This window comes from Tachysurus fulvidraco, chromosome 16 (assembly GCF_022655615.1).
Source record: "Tachysurus fulvidraco isolate hzauxx_2018 chromosome 16, HZAU_PFXX_2.0, whole genome shotgun sequence".
Classification (NCBI taxonomy): domain Eukaryota; kingdom Metazoa; phylum Chordata; class Actinopteri; order Siluriformes; family Bagridae; genus Tachysurus; species Tachysurus fulvidraco.
The window spans coordinates 16,925,971-16,940,970 of NC_062533.1; the positions used below are offsets into that span (position 1 = coordinate 16,925,971).

At 42.1% G+C, this 15,000-nt stretch overlaps 2 protein-coding genes across 6 annotated transcripts in view; one reads left to right on the forward strand and one right to left on the reverse strand.

The window, feature by feature from the left end:
• nrbp1 (nuclear receptor binding protein 1) overlaps positions 1-12,829 on the forward strand; it is a 19,521-nt gene extending 6,692 nt beyond the window's left edge. For all 3 annotated transcript variants that reach the window (XM_047801624.1, XM_047801623.1, XM_047801625.1), the window contains exons 5-19: positions 788-889; positions 2,136-2,225; positions 2,335-2,375; positions 2,645-2,739; positions 3,816-3,899; positions 3,996-4,054; positions 4,361-4,456; positions 5,081-5,213; positions 5,384-5,471; positions 5,974-6,024; positions 6,177-6,312; positions 7,488-7,541; positions 7,624-7,687; positions 8,405-8,460; positions 10,534-12,829. In XM_047801624.1, the coding sequence (XP_047657580.1) occupies positions 788-889; positions 2,136-2,225; positions 2,335-2,375; positions 2,645-2,739; positions 3,816-3,899; positions 3,996-4,054; positions 4,361-4,456; positions 5,081-5,213; positions 5,384-5,471; positions 5,974-6,024; positions 6,177-6,312; positions 7,488-7,541; positions 7,624-7,687; positions 8,405-8,460; positions 10,534-10,629 (1,245 nt within the window). In that variant the 3' untranslated portion in view covers positions 10,630-12,829. The remainder of the gene's footprint in view (positions 1-787; positions 890-2,135; positions 2,226-2,334; positions 2,376-2,644; positions 2,740-3,815; positions 3,900-3,995; positions 4,055-4,360; positions 4,457-5,080; positions 5,214-5,383; positions 5,472-5,973; positions 6,025-6,176; positions 6,313-7,487; positions 7,542-7,623; positions 7,688-8,404; positions 8,461-10,533) is intronic.
• A 1,207-nt stretch (positions 12,830-14,036) lies between these two features.
• si:dkey-12h9.6 (macoilin) overlaps positions 14,037-15,000 on the reverse strand; it is a 14,906-nt gene continuing 13,942 nt past the window's right edge. The window contains exon 11 of one of the 3 annotated variants that reach the window (XM_047801621.1): positions 14,037-14,980. In XM_047801621.1, coding sequence (XP_047657577.1) covers positions 14,793-14,980 — 188 coding nt within the window. In that variant the 3' untranslated portion in view covers positions 14,037-14,792. The remainder of the gene's footprint in view (positions 14,981-15,000) is intronic. The other 2 variants (XM_047801622.1, XM_047801620.1) reach the window with 2 other exon arrangements.

Here is a 15,000-nt window from a genome sequence, read left to right on the forward strand (position 1 = left end):
GTGAAGGAACTCGGCCGGTAGGTCGTTCCAGACATCTTGTAGAACTAAGCACAGATCTTCTGTGGATGTAGGCTTTCTCACATCCTTCTGTCTCTTCATGTAATCCCAGACACACTGGATGATGTTGAGATCAGGGCTCTGTGGGGGTCGTGCCATCGCTTCATGCTGGTTTGGAGGCAAAAGGTAGTGACACCGAATATTGATCTGATTTGGATTTTTCTTTCGTTTGCTCACTTTGCATTTTGTAAATCGACAGAAATAAACACTCGTTATTTATAATTCTGAAAGCTTTCTTTATCTACAGCAATTTTTCACACCTGCCTAAAATTTTTGCGCAGTAATGTATATTAATTTTTTTTCTCCGATTATGCGCATGCAACCGTGACAGTTTGACTGTGCTCCTGTTCTGGCATGTTTTACTCCAGTGACTTTTTTTTTTGGGACACACATTGAGAGCACGCCAACATTTTGCCTCTAAGAACAGATGCACGGTGATGGAGGTCACGTACCGACAAGGTAAACTTGGACGGATCCGCAGGTGAACGAGACAAAGTCATAGAACTTTATCGCTTTCTTTTCCCTCCTGTGCCTGTTCTCTCTATACACACCACCTTTATTTATTTACTTACTTACTTACTTAATTATGTTTGTTTGTTCTTAAGCAGGGCTTTCAATAAATGGCGAACATGCAATTTAATCTTTCTTTGTCATCTTAAAGGGACATAAACGTTAATTCATCAGGCATAAAATCATATAACGATGAAATCATATTTTTCTTTCATTCCAGGAGAAAGTGAGAGCAGTTTTCGATAACCTGATTCAGCTGGAGCATTTGAATATCGTGAAGTTCCACAAGTACTGGGCTGACGTGAAGGAGAACAGAGCCAGAGTAAGTGATATGTTCTGTACATCCTCACCATTACCCTCGCTCGTGTTTCTCAGCTTAACATGTACAGAGCTGATAACAGATTTTACTCAACATAATCCTGTAACTTTTCAGAAAAGCTTCAAAAATGATGGTACAGATTTAATCAGTGGCGTTAAAATGAAAGTGATTTGACCGGAACATGCTGTCTGTCACAATCTGTCTAAATTGGACTTAAACTCTTATCTTTGGCATCTTGTTATAGAACAATAATCAGCTGTGGTTAGTTCCCCGATCAGTTGTTACCTCACAAGTCTCACTCAATCTCAATCTCTCTGTGTCTCTCTGTCTGTCTCTCTCTCTGTCTGTCTCTCTCTCTCAATCTCTCTCTTTGTCTCTCAATTGCTCTCTCTCCTTCTCTCTCTCTCAATCGCTCTCTCTCTCTCTTAATCTCTCTCTGTCTCTCTCTGTCTCTCTCTCTCTGTCTCAATCGCTCTCTCCGCTCTCTCTCTCTGTCTCTCAATCTCTCTCTTTCTTTCTCTCTCTTCTCTCTCTCTCTCTTTCTCTCTGTGTCTCTTAATCTTTCTCTCTCTGTCTGGCTCTCTCTGGCTCTGTCTTCCTCTCCCTTTCCCTCTCAATCTCTCTCTCGCTCTCTCTCTGTCTCTCTCTCTGTCTCTCTCTCTCAAGCTCTCCCTCGCTCTCTCTCGCTCTCTCTCTAGCGCTCTCTGTTGCCCTCTCACTCTCTCTTTCACTCTCTCTCTTTCACTCACTCTCTTGCTCTCTCTCTCTCTCTGTATGTCTCTCTGTCTCTCTCTATTAGCCTCTTTTGCTCTCTGTCTCTCTCTCCTTCTCTCTCTTTTTTACTTTTTTTTTTTTACTTTTTTTTTACTTTTTATGAATTAAAATAAAAACAAAACCATACAACCTGTCAAACGTTTTTTTATATAAACATCTCCAAACAGAAAACCACATATCAACAAATACGCCTTTATTATTAACCCTAGAGTGTATTGAGCATCCTTTATACTGTACATGTCCCGGTGCACGAGCTGTTGCTATAGAAACGATGACAGCTTGATTTCAGAGCTGCCGTTCTAGAAACCAGTCAGCTCTGAGAATCCGGTAGCACTGTGCCATAAAGTGATGTTCAGAACTTTATCCTAACCTTCGAGTACAGCTCGATCTCTTTGCCGAGAGATCCGTGCGGTCGCTTCGTATTATTCGGCGTCACGTGTTAAACTGAAATGACATTTTTGTTCTTTCCCATCAGGTTATTTTTATAACGGAGTACATGTCCTCAGGGAGTCTGAAGCAGTTTCTGAAAAAGACAAAGAAAAATCACAAGACTATGAATGAAAAGGTACGAAGGATTCAGACATATATAAAATCCGATTCATATGAACGGACCGTGTTTAAAGACGAAGCCTGAACTTTTCATTCAAATTTGTTTTTTTGTTGTTTTCTGGTAGGCATGGAAACGGTGGTGTACTCAGATATTATCTGCTTTAAGGTCAGTTCTAAACCCTTACATTCTTTACTCCATGAACTATCTGCTTCCTTTTACTAAAGCTTACTAGCTCATAAATGAACGAACGAACAAACTGACTCGTAGTATACCGTCATACGATTTAACGTAAATTACTTTTTATTTATTTATATTACTCTCCTGCAAATTGTTTGAGAAATTCTGATATTCTGAAAAAAAATTGCCTTTTTTTTCTGTGATGTTTCTCTTTAGCGTGATTGTTTTTCCTAACTCTTTCCTTACCGGCTCTTCAGTTATCTGCATTCGTGTGACCCCCCCATCATCCACGGGAACCTGACCTGTGACACCATCTTCATACAGCACAACGGCCTCATCAAGATTGGCTCAGGTGGGTCGCCCATCTAGTAGGGGTGGGTTGTTTGTAAAGAAAAAAAAGTGGGGTCAGTTTTAAAATTGAAGCAGTTTGCGTTTCCTGCTTTGTATCATCGTTTAAAAAAAAAAACGATGAAAGCCGTCAGTCACTTTACTGAAAGCCAGAACTGGAAACGCCCAAAAACTCACCAGTAGGAAATGTAAGACTTTGTATCATGTTGTTTTAAGGTGATAAAGGCAAACCTGTGTTTTTCTACCCTGAAGTGGATTCATTGTCTCCTTAGATTTTACAGGGAAAATGTCTTTCTCACTCTCTCTCTCACTCTCTCTCACTCTCCCTCACTCTCACTCTCTCTCTCTCTCTCTCTCTCTCTCTCTCTCTCTCTCTCTCTCTCTCTCTCTCTCTCTCTCTTTCTCCCTGTCTCCCTGTCTCTCTCTTTCTCCCCCCGTCTCTCTCTCTCTCGCTTTCAATCTCTCTCCCTGTCTCTCTCTCTCTCTCGTGCACGCTCTCTCTTGCTCTCTCTTTTGCTCTATCTCTATCCCCCCCTCCTCTCTCTCGCTCTCTCAATCTCTCTCCCTGTCTCCCCCCTCTCTATCCCCCCTCCTCTTTCTTTCTCTCACACACTCTCAATCTCTCTCCCTGTCTCTGTCTCTCTCTCCCTCAATCTCTCTCTCTCTCTCTCTCTCTCTCTCTCTCTCTCTCTCTCTCTCTCTCTCTCTCTGTTACAGCTTTACTTCTGACACTTAAAAATCTGATACTTAAAATTAAAAGCACTGACACTGGAGACTTCTCCTATAAATGTTAAACAGTCGTTTCTGCCGTTATAGATTAACAAATCCGTTATTATCCTGAACAAATCCATTATTGTCATTAACAAATCCGTTATTATCAGGCTTCGATGCGTAACATATTTAGCGTCGCTATACAGGTGGTTCACCACCTGGTGCAGAAATTAAATCATCAGCTTCTGTCGCGGTTCAACGACAAACGAGAGATCATAACGAGCGACGGAGTAAATGTGAATTGGAAAGTGAAGTGTGTGAGATCTTGTGTTAATATCCTGATTTTTTTTTCTGTCTTCATCTTCACAGTCGCTCCAGACACCATTAACAATCACGTTAAAACGTGTCGGGAGGAACAGAAGAGTTTGCATTTCTTTGCACCAGAATATGGATGTAATGGACCTTTTTGACCCTCGAATTTATTGATTACTTCAGTGCAGATTTGTTCATCATTGTAAACATTCGCTACGTTTCTTTCCCCTACCTCAGATGTTACTAACGTCACCACAGCCGTGGACATTTATTCCTTCGGAATGTGCGCCTTAGAGGTGAGTGACGAGTCGGTGATAAGTGTGATTAGTGTTATACTCTCTCTCTCCCTGTCCCTCTCTCTTCCTCTCTCTCTTCCTCTCTCTCTCCCTGTCTGTCTCTCCCTCTTCCTCTCTCTCCCTCTCTCTCTCTCCCTCCCTGTCCCTCTCTCTTCCTCTCTCTCCCTCTCTGTCCCTCTCTCTTCCTCCCTGTCTGTCTGTCTCTCCCTTCCTGTCTCTCTCTCTCTCTCTCCCTGCCCCCCCTCTCCCTCTCTCCAGCCATGCATTTCAATTCATTTCAGTTTATTTCAATCCCTCTGCTTGTAGATGGCCGTGCTGGAGATCAGTAACGGAGAGTCGTCCTACGTGTCACCAGAAGCCATTAACAATGCCATCCAGTCTTTGGAGGATCCCCTGCAGAGAGTGAGTCCAGGATTAGTGTTTCACTGCGTTTATGAAGAACATCACAACTTCCCTCGCATTAGATAATTCAATTAGGTTTACGCACACGCGCGCGCACACACACACACACACACACACACACACACACACACACACACACACACACACACGCAGTTGTGCTTCGGATATTAGTTTCCTGACTGCTAAAACACTTACACTGTGCACTCTGTAGTCTATCTTCCAGTGTACAAACGTTAGAAGTGTGCTATCGTCTCTCTGGCGTTATTTACCAGCGTAGGCTGTTTCCTAGTCCATGCTAAATTACATGTCAAAATAAAATTCAGGGAATTTAAAATGTTGAAAAATAAATTGCACGTCGCGGACTGATTCGAAAGACATTCACAAAGCTTTACGTTCACCGGAGCGTCGTCAGCCATTCTAATTTCTTGTCCGGCGTCAGGGCTCAGGAGCCCCTTGGCTTTTTTTTTCCCTACGTATGCAAACCTGAGTTCGTTGAGCGTATGAAGTTTCACAGCCGGTATTTCTTCTGCACTTCTTCTTGCTCACACGGTTCACGATATTTATATTATAAAACGACATAGTATGTAAGTGTAAGGTGTGGATTGTGTGTGTGTGATTCTGCAGGAGTTCATTCAGAAGTGTCTGGAGACCGACCCCAGTAAGAGGCCCACAGCTAGAGAGCTGCTTTTCCACCAGGCTCTGTTTGAGGTTCCTCAGCTGAAGCTCCTGGCGGCACACTGCATCGTCAGCCACCAGCGTGAGTCTCCTTTTCTCCACTGTGGCTTTTTATAGGTCTCTTAAGGAAATGCTGTTGCTATTTTATTTGTAAGACTAACAGCCTGATTTTTTTAGATATACTCAGTCCTGATGTGACACAGGGGTGTTTCTACATTGGGCTTTAACACAACAATGTGCTTTGTGTTGCAGACATGATCCCTGAAAACGCTTTAGAGGAAATTACTAAGAACATGGACCCCAACTGGGTGATCATGGAGATGAAGGAAATGCAGCTGAAGTGAGTTTCTCTCTCTCTCTCTCTCTCTCTCTCTCTCTCTCTCTCCTGTCTGTATCTCCCTATCTGTATCTCTCTTCCTGTCTGTCTCTCTCTCTCTCTCTCCCCCTCTCTCTTCCTGTCTGTCTCTCTCTCTCTCTCCCTCTCTCTCTCTTCCTGTCTGTCTGTCTCCCTCTCTCTCTCCCTCTCTCTCTCCCTGTCTGTCTCTCCCTTCCTGCTCCCCCTCTCTTCCTGTCTCTCTCTCTCTCTCCCTGTCTGTCTCCCTGTCTCTCTCTCTGTCTCTCTCTCTCTCCCTCCCTGTCCCTCTCTCTGTTCCTCTCCCCCCGTCTCTCTCTCTGTCTATCCGTCTGACTTTCCCTCCCTCTCTCTCTCTCTCTCTCTCTCTCTCTCTCTCTCTCTCTCTCTCTCTCTCTCTCTCTGTCTCTCTCTCTAATCAGGCAATGATGATGTGAATCTATTAAGAAAGTTTACTAGTTTCTCTCCCCCCCCTCTCTTTTTCCCGCAGATTGTCCCAGTTTCCAGCACTTGAGCTTGACAAGTTCCTAGAAGATGTGAGGTGAGAACTGTGATAAAGTAGTTTTGTCTTGTCACATGAAACCACTGAACGACGGTGTGGTCTGATGAAGCAGAGTCACAGTTAACACCCAGGGTTGCTGAAGTAAACTCGCTGTAAACTGTAAATTCAGGTTCTCTCTCGTCCACGTGTAGGAACGGGATCTATCCGTTGACGGCGTTCGGTATGCCTTGCCCTCAACAGCCCCAGCAAGAGACAGTGAAGTCCCCCATCGTCCCTCCCTCTGTGAAAACCCCCACACCCGAACCTGCAGAGCTCGAGACCAGGAAGGTGAGCAACACAAAGCTTTAGGGTGAGATGAAGTCAGCCGCATTAACGCACCTGAGCTGGTTTGTGCCATCTGCGATTTGCTAATTACTACAAGGGAGACGTATCAGGGCATTAGACGTATCACGTAGACTTTCCTTATTTACTGAACGCCATAGATGGACACTTGGATTCACTGCTGAGCAAATATCCAGTTTCCTACTCGAGATAGTCGTGCCACTTGGGCAGCATTTTACCTTGTTGACTCACCAGGCTGAGGTGTAAATTGCTTGAATTTAATTGTTGAAGTTTATTTTATATTTATGCGTCTAATTTAGGCAACTAATGGAAAGAAATGTGTCTTTATCATAGCTGAAGGGAAGAACGATACGATTGTAGATAAACAAACAAGCAAAAATGCCACACAAGCTTAATCATGTAAAGGACAAAGGCATATATTAGTTCTGTGTAACAAAGCAAAACCAACGTTACTCACCTATCGAGAAGGAAAAAAGCGCCTCGGCGTCTTAAGTAAAGTCGGCCACATATTCACAGGTCAGAGTTTCCCTGAGTCGATAACTCCTGAGCTAAACGCTGTTACTACACAAAACGCGGTTGTAGCTGCCTCTCTACATTACTACGATAGAAAAGAGGTGTTATTTGTGTAGTAACAGCGTTTAGCTCAGGAGTTATTGACTCGGGAAACTCCAACCTGTGAATATGTGGCCAACTTCCTGCTCCTTCAGTTCTCTCCAGCGCTGGAAAGCTGATCCTATATTAACACGTCCTACTTCTTGCCTTATCGTAAGTCTTTCTTCTCTTTCTTTCTTTGTTTTTATCCTCCATGTCAATGTTAAAACCGCTTTCTGCTAATGTCACACATGCGCACTGAACACTCTCTCCGCCCATATTGACAAGACACGCCCCTTTCTGCTCATTGGCTACACGTTTGTTTTGGATTTGTTCTGTTTGTCGGCCCGACTCAGTTTTCTGAAGCATTTCTCAAACATCGGAGACCGCACCTTTAAGACCATAGTCTTAACAGTTTAAGCATCACATGCTCTGGGGTCAGAATACTCCATGCGAATAAACATGAGCCGGTAAAAATACGAAGAACAGTTAGAAGAGCCAACATCTGATCAGCGTCCCATTTAGTGTCCCGTTTGTTCACCAGGTTCATTGAGTTATCTTTTTTTCAGGTGCTTCAGATGCACTGCAACATTGAGCCGGTGGAGGAAGGAGCAAAGCATCACGTGAGTCTTTTAATTCCCACACACGTCGTTCATGTCACGGTTCACACCACGTCCTAATACGCTGCTTCCTCTTCTTACACAGCTGACCTTACTGCTAAAGCTGGAAGATAAGCTGAACAGACATTTGAGTTGTGACTTGGCACCAAGTAAGTACACAGAGTACACGGAGTACTGCACACTCAGTGCTTCACAGTCTGGTTTTTGGATAGCATTCAAGTCGGTTTCTAACTTACGTCTGATCTGGATATGAAATGACGGAGACAAAAGTCAAACCGCTATTTAGATCGGATCAGATATTTACTAGAGATTATAAAGACGTTTTTTTTTTTTATTGATCGCAGGTTGAACCGTAGCACGGCTACAAATCGCACACCACCTCGTACGTTATCGTTTCCATAGCAACAGCGTACACAGTTTACGCATTTACGCATAAATGTTAATCGTTAACGGTTGATTTTGTAAGGAGACATTTATTTAGCATTTATGGAAGGAGTTACCGGTGTCTGTGGGTTCTGTTACAAATATTTACCCACTTTGGGAAAGAGAGAAAGCCTCGTTAAGGAACAACTGAACCGGAACCGACTTTTTAACAGGTTACTTTTAAAGAAGTGCAATAAGCCCCGCCTCCTTTCATTTGTCATTGGTTGAATGAAACGATTGGCATTTTAGAATAAAGCTCTTTTTTTTGTATCAAGAAGAGATTTAATAGAAAATAATGGTTTTAATTCAGTTTGGAATATTTAACCCATGTCTTTCTTTTTTAAACACAGCAGTGAATTATAGTTTACATTAAAGCTAAACACATTTGTGTGTCTGTGTGTGTGTGTCTGTGTGTGTGTCTGTGTGTGTGTGTGTGTGTGTAGATGAGAACGTACAGGAGCTGGCGGTGGAGCTGGTCCAGCTCGGCTTCATCAGCGAGGTAAGCCCTTCAGCACTGTCAGGGTTTTTCCTGCCTTTATAAACTCACAGCAACAAACCCAGAGATCCAATTTTATAGAAATATTTGTTTTGTATCTTCTGTAAACATTCAGATGTGTTTACAGCCTCATTAGAATATCTTGTGATCGCATGCTACAGAATCTGTTCAGTCTGCTGTAATATTTTTCCAGACTGCTAGACAGATTGGTCCAAACACGACCGTGATGATTTTAAATAAACCGGAAGACGTATATAGGACACGCAGGACGGGAAGAATATATAATGCTTGGGATTATAAACAGTCATTAAAGCATAAACAACCCTGTTATCGTCAATACAGGATGAACAGCAGCGACATGGTATAATGCAGTAAACACACACATGAGCGTTAATACGCACAATAACACGTCCTGGTGTAGAATATCAGAGAATTATTGGTAATGAAATAATCCTGGTTAACTGGCTTATGGAGTGTAGTGATCTGTACAGCTTGGCTCTCGCACACGAAAGCTGATGCCACACCATCTGCCTGGCTCTCCCACTCACCCTCTTTTATTTTAGTGTATTAGTTACAGTTCACCTTCTCCTCATCCGTCCCTTCAGTCTTTCGATTAGCGTTTTTTGTCACGTCGCGTAAAGACATTAAAAGGAATCCGTGTGGAATATTAAATGTTTCAACACTGTAAATGGGGAATTTACAGGTTAACTAAGGGCCTTTTTACACCCGGTCACTTCGTGTGTTGTCTCTGATCCCATAGCTATCTGATTTGTTAAAACTGTTCCATTTACATCAGGCCACATAAATGCGTCTCGGCGAATCGGATATCGATCCCATCTTTCTACTCCCACCCAATATGCTAATATATTTTACTTCATTTCTGTTTCTGGTGCGATGCACGAATCGCGAGTCACCTGCGAGTGACGTACTTCCGTTTGGGAGGAGTATAGCGCTGACGTATGTGGCTTGAACAACCACATGCATTTACACCTGTTCAGTTTCATCTGAAACGCGTCCCAGACCTCCTCCTGAAGGGGTTCGTACCATCTGATTTATATCCGTCTCCAAAACGTTTCGGAGGGCCTTTAGACCTGGTCTTTTTACCATCGGATAGCTATCTGATCACAGAAAACGTATGAAGTGACCAGGTGTAAAAAGCGCAAACAGAAATAGCAAAAAAAAAAAAAAAAAGCCAAATCACAAGTCATTGCTTCTGCTCACTTTGACCTGTGTCTTGGTCTCGTGAGCCAGTAGAAAAAACAAAAAAACAAAGGCAGGACTGTGATGTCATCTGTCATTAAAAAAAATACTAAACGAATAAAATAAGCACAGACCGAGTGTTTGGTGCCCTGACACACAGCCAGATCACTTGACCAGCATGTTTAGTGAAACAGGGCGAGGTTCAAATCCTAGACTCTAGATACATCGCATCACGTCGGGTCACCACGAAGACCGGCGACAAACTTCCCTCCTCTGAAAGTGGAAGTGTAAGGCGTCAATTTTTTTTTAAACACAAGTCATATGTGTGCCGTATGTCGACTGATTTTTAAAAATCAAACACTAGCACGGCTAAAAGGCAAAACCCAAGGGTGAGCACGAGGATTATAGAGGACCGGATCATAGAGTCAGGACAGGAGCCTACTGGGATGTTTACAGCTTTTATTTTCAATACACAAAGGCAGGATCACGGAAATCAGGTTCAGTCCCGAGACACAGCACGAAGGGTGCCAAAAGAAATAAACATAACAAAAGTCTACTACACTAGGTGCTTATTAGCTAATATTAATATAAAATATAAACACCGCATGTACACGTGATAAAGTCTTCCCTTGTTTTTGCACAGATATGGAGTTAAAGGATTTAGGTTTAAGGTTGAAAAACGTGGCGTTCCATAAACTGATCCGAAAGCTTCCTGCACTTTTAGGGACAGCCACAGAATTGTTGTTTAAGGAGAAGTGAAGTGAAGTGCAGGGATTTTGTGCAGCTGTTTTCTGGTTATTCGATTTATTGTCATCATCATCATGATGCCTCCGTCTTATTCTTTGTATCCACTTCCCCTTTGTCTGTGTTGCTCAGGGCGACCAGCCGCGTCTGGCCACCGTGTTGGAGGAGGCCTTCACGAAGTTCTACAGCCGTAACGGCTCTCTGAATCCCGTTACCGTTTCCTCGTAGCAGAGAGCGGAGACGTGTGCCTCTGTTCGCCGCCGCTCCTCATCCTCACACACGGGACAAGACTCCAGCAGCGCTCGTTCGGACGACGGACCGGGTGGAAGCCGGGGGGGTTTCGCAGAAAAATAAAGAAACGGATTAGGAGACCTCGACCGGCGCTCACGCGACGATTCCTGCATTTATGTTGTTCTTTACGCCGCTGTAGGTGGCAGAAATCGTCGCCTGGCGTTCGTGTACATTTATTTCTCTCTGTGTAGCCGCCGCAAGCTTCTCTGAGAAACATTTATCGTTCATGTCAGTATTACAATCTGTTCCTTTTATTTTGTTTTGTTTTTTTACTTTTATTATTATTACATACAGTATCTCTGTGGGATGGGTCATGGTTCAGGGTGTTTTTTTTTTTTTTTTTGTTTTTTGGTGGTTTATTGTTATAATAAGCCTTTTGCGGTGATTTTAGAGAGAAGCACATGACGTGTGCGAGTGATTCTGTCTCACACGAGAAGGAGCCCGTTGTTTAAAACTTTATCAAGTTCTCACGATACGCCATCTGACCTGTCGGTTGTTGTTCCAGCTGTTAAAGTTGCAATGATTAGTTTTTTTTTTTTTCCTTTAACTTTATTTCTATTGAAAAAGGTCAGAAAATGAAACGAAGCGAAACGAAAGCATCATAAAGCTGTCACTAAGCATCTCCTATTCGTGCTAGTTATTTTATTTATTTTTTTTCCGTAACCCTGTGGCAGACGTATCCCAAAGGTACGATTAGGCGTCTATTCTGTTACAAGCGCTTTATATGACCGTTAATACGCTTTAAAGAAAGAAAATCTTAATTAGCGCATCTTTACTGTAATTATAAAGAATTAACTGTGGTTCAATACAAAATTTCACTTAAGCCAATACTGTGAAAGGGAGAGGGAATTGTTTTTTTTTTTTGTTTCGTCTTTGTTTTGTTTTTTGTTTTTGTTTTTTAAATCCAGGGGAGGGTCGTGACTGGTTGGATGGGGCCGGTCGAACGTCAGCGGATTATTTATCATTTACGTTCTTTGCGTAAGGAATTAAGACTTTCTGCGTTTAGCAACCGTTTGTGAATGTATGAATTTTTCATTTGCTGTATATTATTACCAATGAGATGTGTTTGTGTGTGTGAGGAAAGGGCACCCAAGGGTTGTGAAAGTTGTTTGTTTGTTTTTTGTTTTTATGCCCCCATGCACGCGCGCGCACACACACACACACACGTTTCCACTGATATACAAATTACGATTTGTTAAAATGTGCCTTCTACAGACGAAGAGTTGATTCCGGTTTAAAACGGCAGGCGTTTCGACGCGTTTCCTGTCACTGACACGTTGCTAGTTACATGCTATTTGACATGCGTGCATGGATCAATAGATCATTCGAGCTACCTTTCTCTGACACCTCGGTGCAGAACTTGCTTTTTTGCACCTCTGAAGATTTAAAGTGTGTTTTTCTTTTTCTTTTTTTTTAAGTAGCGGAAGGTTCGACGGGAACGTTAACGAAGACGTAACGGTTTAGAATGTTTCTCTGTGGTTGTTGGTGTTTGGGTAAAGAAGGTATACGTAGGTTAAGTAGAGGTTCGGCTTGCTGCTGGTTTGCACACTTGTAAAGCGCCCCCACTGACTGACTGACACACACACACACACACACACACATCTATATATACTGTATATTAAAACACTTGGGTTGTTTGTGTTGGGCTTCTGAACAACATTTGCAATTGAAACGTTAGAAAGGATAAGAGCTGCTCTTGTCTTTTAGTAGTATCAAATTCAGACTAGTAAACTTTGATCGGCCGGTCAGTCAATCGGTCGATCAGGTAAGCTTCAATCACAGAGTAAAAGGGTTCTTTTTTGTTCAGCTGACAGTTAGAGCCATCTTCCAGTAAAAGAAACTATTACAAAAACATCCAGAATTAAAGGGACACATTTGTTCAGAAGCACATCACACTCTTTAGTGCTATACACACCGGCCGGAAATCCGAACAAAGCAAATAATAACGACGTTATCCAGTTTCAAGCTTCTTTCTTTCTCTGAGTAATCATCGGTTATCATTTTATCTCCACTCCAGAAAAAAACAATCCAGTAAGTAGCTGTTAACTGCTTTTACAACCTGGTTCTCTTTCTGTATCTTTTCCCAGACAAAAAAAACGTTGCACCATTTCTTGATTATAAAGACGACATTCAAGTTTCTGTGTCTTTTCTGTGTGTCATTTAAGTAGAATCAGTAAAGATTCTAAAAAAGGGGGGTGTTTACTGTTTTAAAAACTGTACAAAGTCAAAGGAAATGTTTACGTGCATATTACAGTTTCTAGTGCACCCAGGAAACGCATATAAAACATGCATGAGTTACTTACAGCAGCTCTAAACATGGGGTAGAAATGTATCCTAGTGTTTCAGACTCGATTTGAATCATATTTGATTGAACTTGACTCGAATCATATTGCTGCTGAAATGAATCACAGATCTGATTTGAATAAACATTCGCTGAAATGAATCTTATCGGATTGAATCCGATTTAAATCATATAAATGGGGAAATTAATCTTATTGATTCAGACCTTGTTTGAATCACATTTGTGCAAAAATTAATCCTATTGAACCAGACTCGAATCACATTGCAGCTGAAATGAGTCACATTGTATTGGACCTGATTCGAATCACATTGCAGCTGAAATGAGTCACATTGTATTGGACCTGATTCGAATCACATTGCAGCTGAAATGAGTCACATTGTATTGGACCTGATTCGAATCACATTGCAGCTGAAATGAGTCACATTGAATTGGACCTGAATCGAATCACATTGCAGCTGAAATGAGTCACATTGAATTGGACCTGAATCGAATCACATTGCAGCTGAAATGATTCACATTGAATTGGACCTGAATCGAATCACATTGCAGCTGAAATGAGTCACATTGAATTGGACCTGGTTCGAATCACATTGCAGCTGAAATGAGTCACATTGAATTGGACCTGGTTCGAATCACATTGCAGCTGAAATGAGTCACATTGAATTGGACCTGATTTGAATCACATTGCAGCTGAAATGAGTCACATTGAATTGGACCTGATTCGAATCACATTGCAGCTGAAATGAGTCACAAATTGTTGCTCAACTTGACTAGTATGTTTTTGTGTGTTATTTAGTAAGACTAGCAGCCTTAATCTCTTGCCCGTGTACAATCTGTGACGTCTGATATGCAATTTTTTTTTTTTTTAGTTGACAGTCTTTACAGGATGTTGTGTTCGGCCTTCCTTTAATTCCTTTAACGAACCGGAGGACAATAAACGTTCATTTCATTCGTTGCCTTTCAGAAGTGTATCCTCTGAAAGCAGGAGAAGAAGAAATGTAGGGTCAGTTAATTAAGGAGTCTTCGAAAAAAGGTAATTTTTTTTTTATTACTCGTTCCAAAAGATCTTGGAAGAAAAACATTAGCCCTTGCACAAATGCACAATTAAACATCAAAACTGAGTATTATTTTCTTACTCAGAAATCAGCATGCAGACCAAGACCATCAATTCTGTATCTCGTATTTCAGGGGTAGAGGGTGGTGGTGGTGGTGGTGGTGAGCTAGTACATCAAGGCAGAAAAATAAATATCTCATAAAAAACACCTCATCGACACATAAAAAGGCGACAGGTCCAAAGACGTGAAAACGTACAAATCGAGAAGAAGTCAAATTCCTTTACAACGCGTATAATGTAAAAAGGAATACAAAACCGTACAAAGCACTTTATATTCACATTACTGACATTAGGTATTGGCTTTTTATTGTTTGAATATCGTAACTGAGGCGCAACATGAGCCATTGAGCCTGATTTCCTTTTTTTTTTCTTTCTTTTTCTGAAAAATAGTCGCCAACTCCGTTCTCCTTTGAAAGAATTTAACGACTTGAGTTCGAGATTGAAAAGAATTAACCTGTGTTGCTTTATTTACTTTTGTAGCACCACAAATCAGACGTACAATCAGCTTTGTGTCCTCGAGAACCTGTGGCTCGGTGCCGTAAACTCGCCGGCTCTCGGTCCGATCAGGGAAATTTCAACATTTGCGTTTATCCCTTTATTCGGATAGTCGGGAGAAATTCAATCCAAAGCCTTTTCAAAAGGAAAAAAAAACTCCCATTTGTGTCCTTCACTGTGGTTATTTGATCATTTTCTCAGACACTGGTACATGAGACCTCGCGGGTTCAGGACGTAGCGCTCCGAGTTGAGGAACTTGAGGTACTGCGGAACGGTGGAGCGCGGAGCCACGTAGGACACACCCGGGGACACGGCCATGACCTCGGCGATCTTCTGCTTCATCTCTTTGATCTCCTGGTCCTGCTTCAGGAGTTTAACTGCAGAAGAACGAATACAG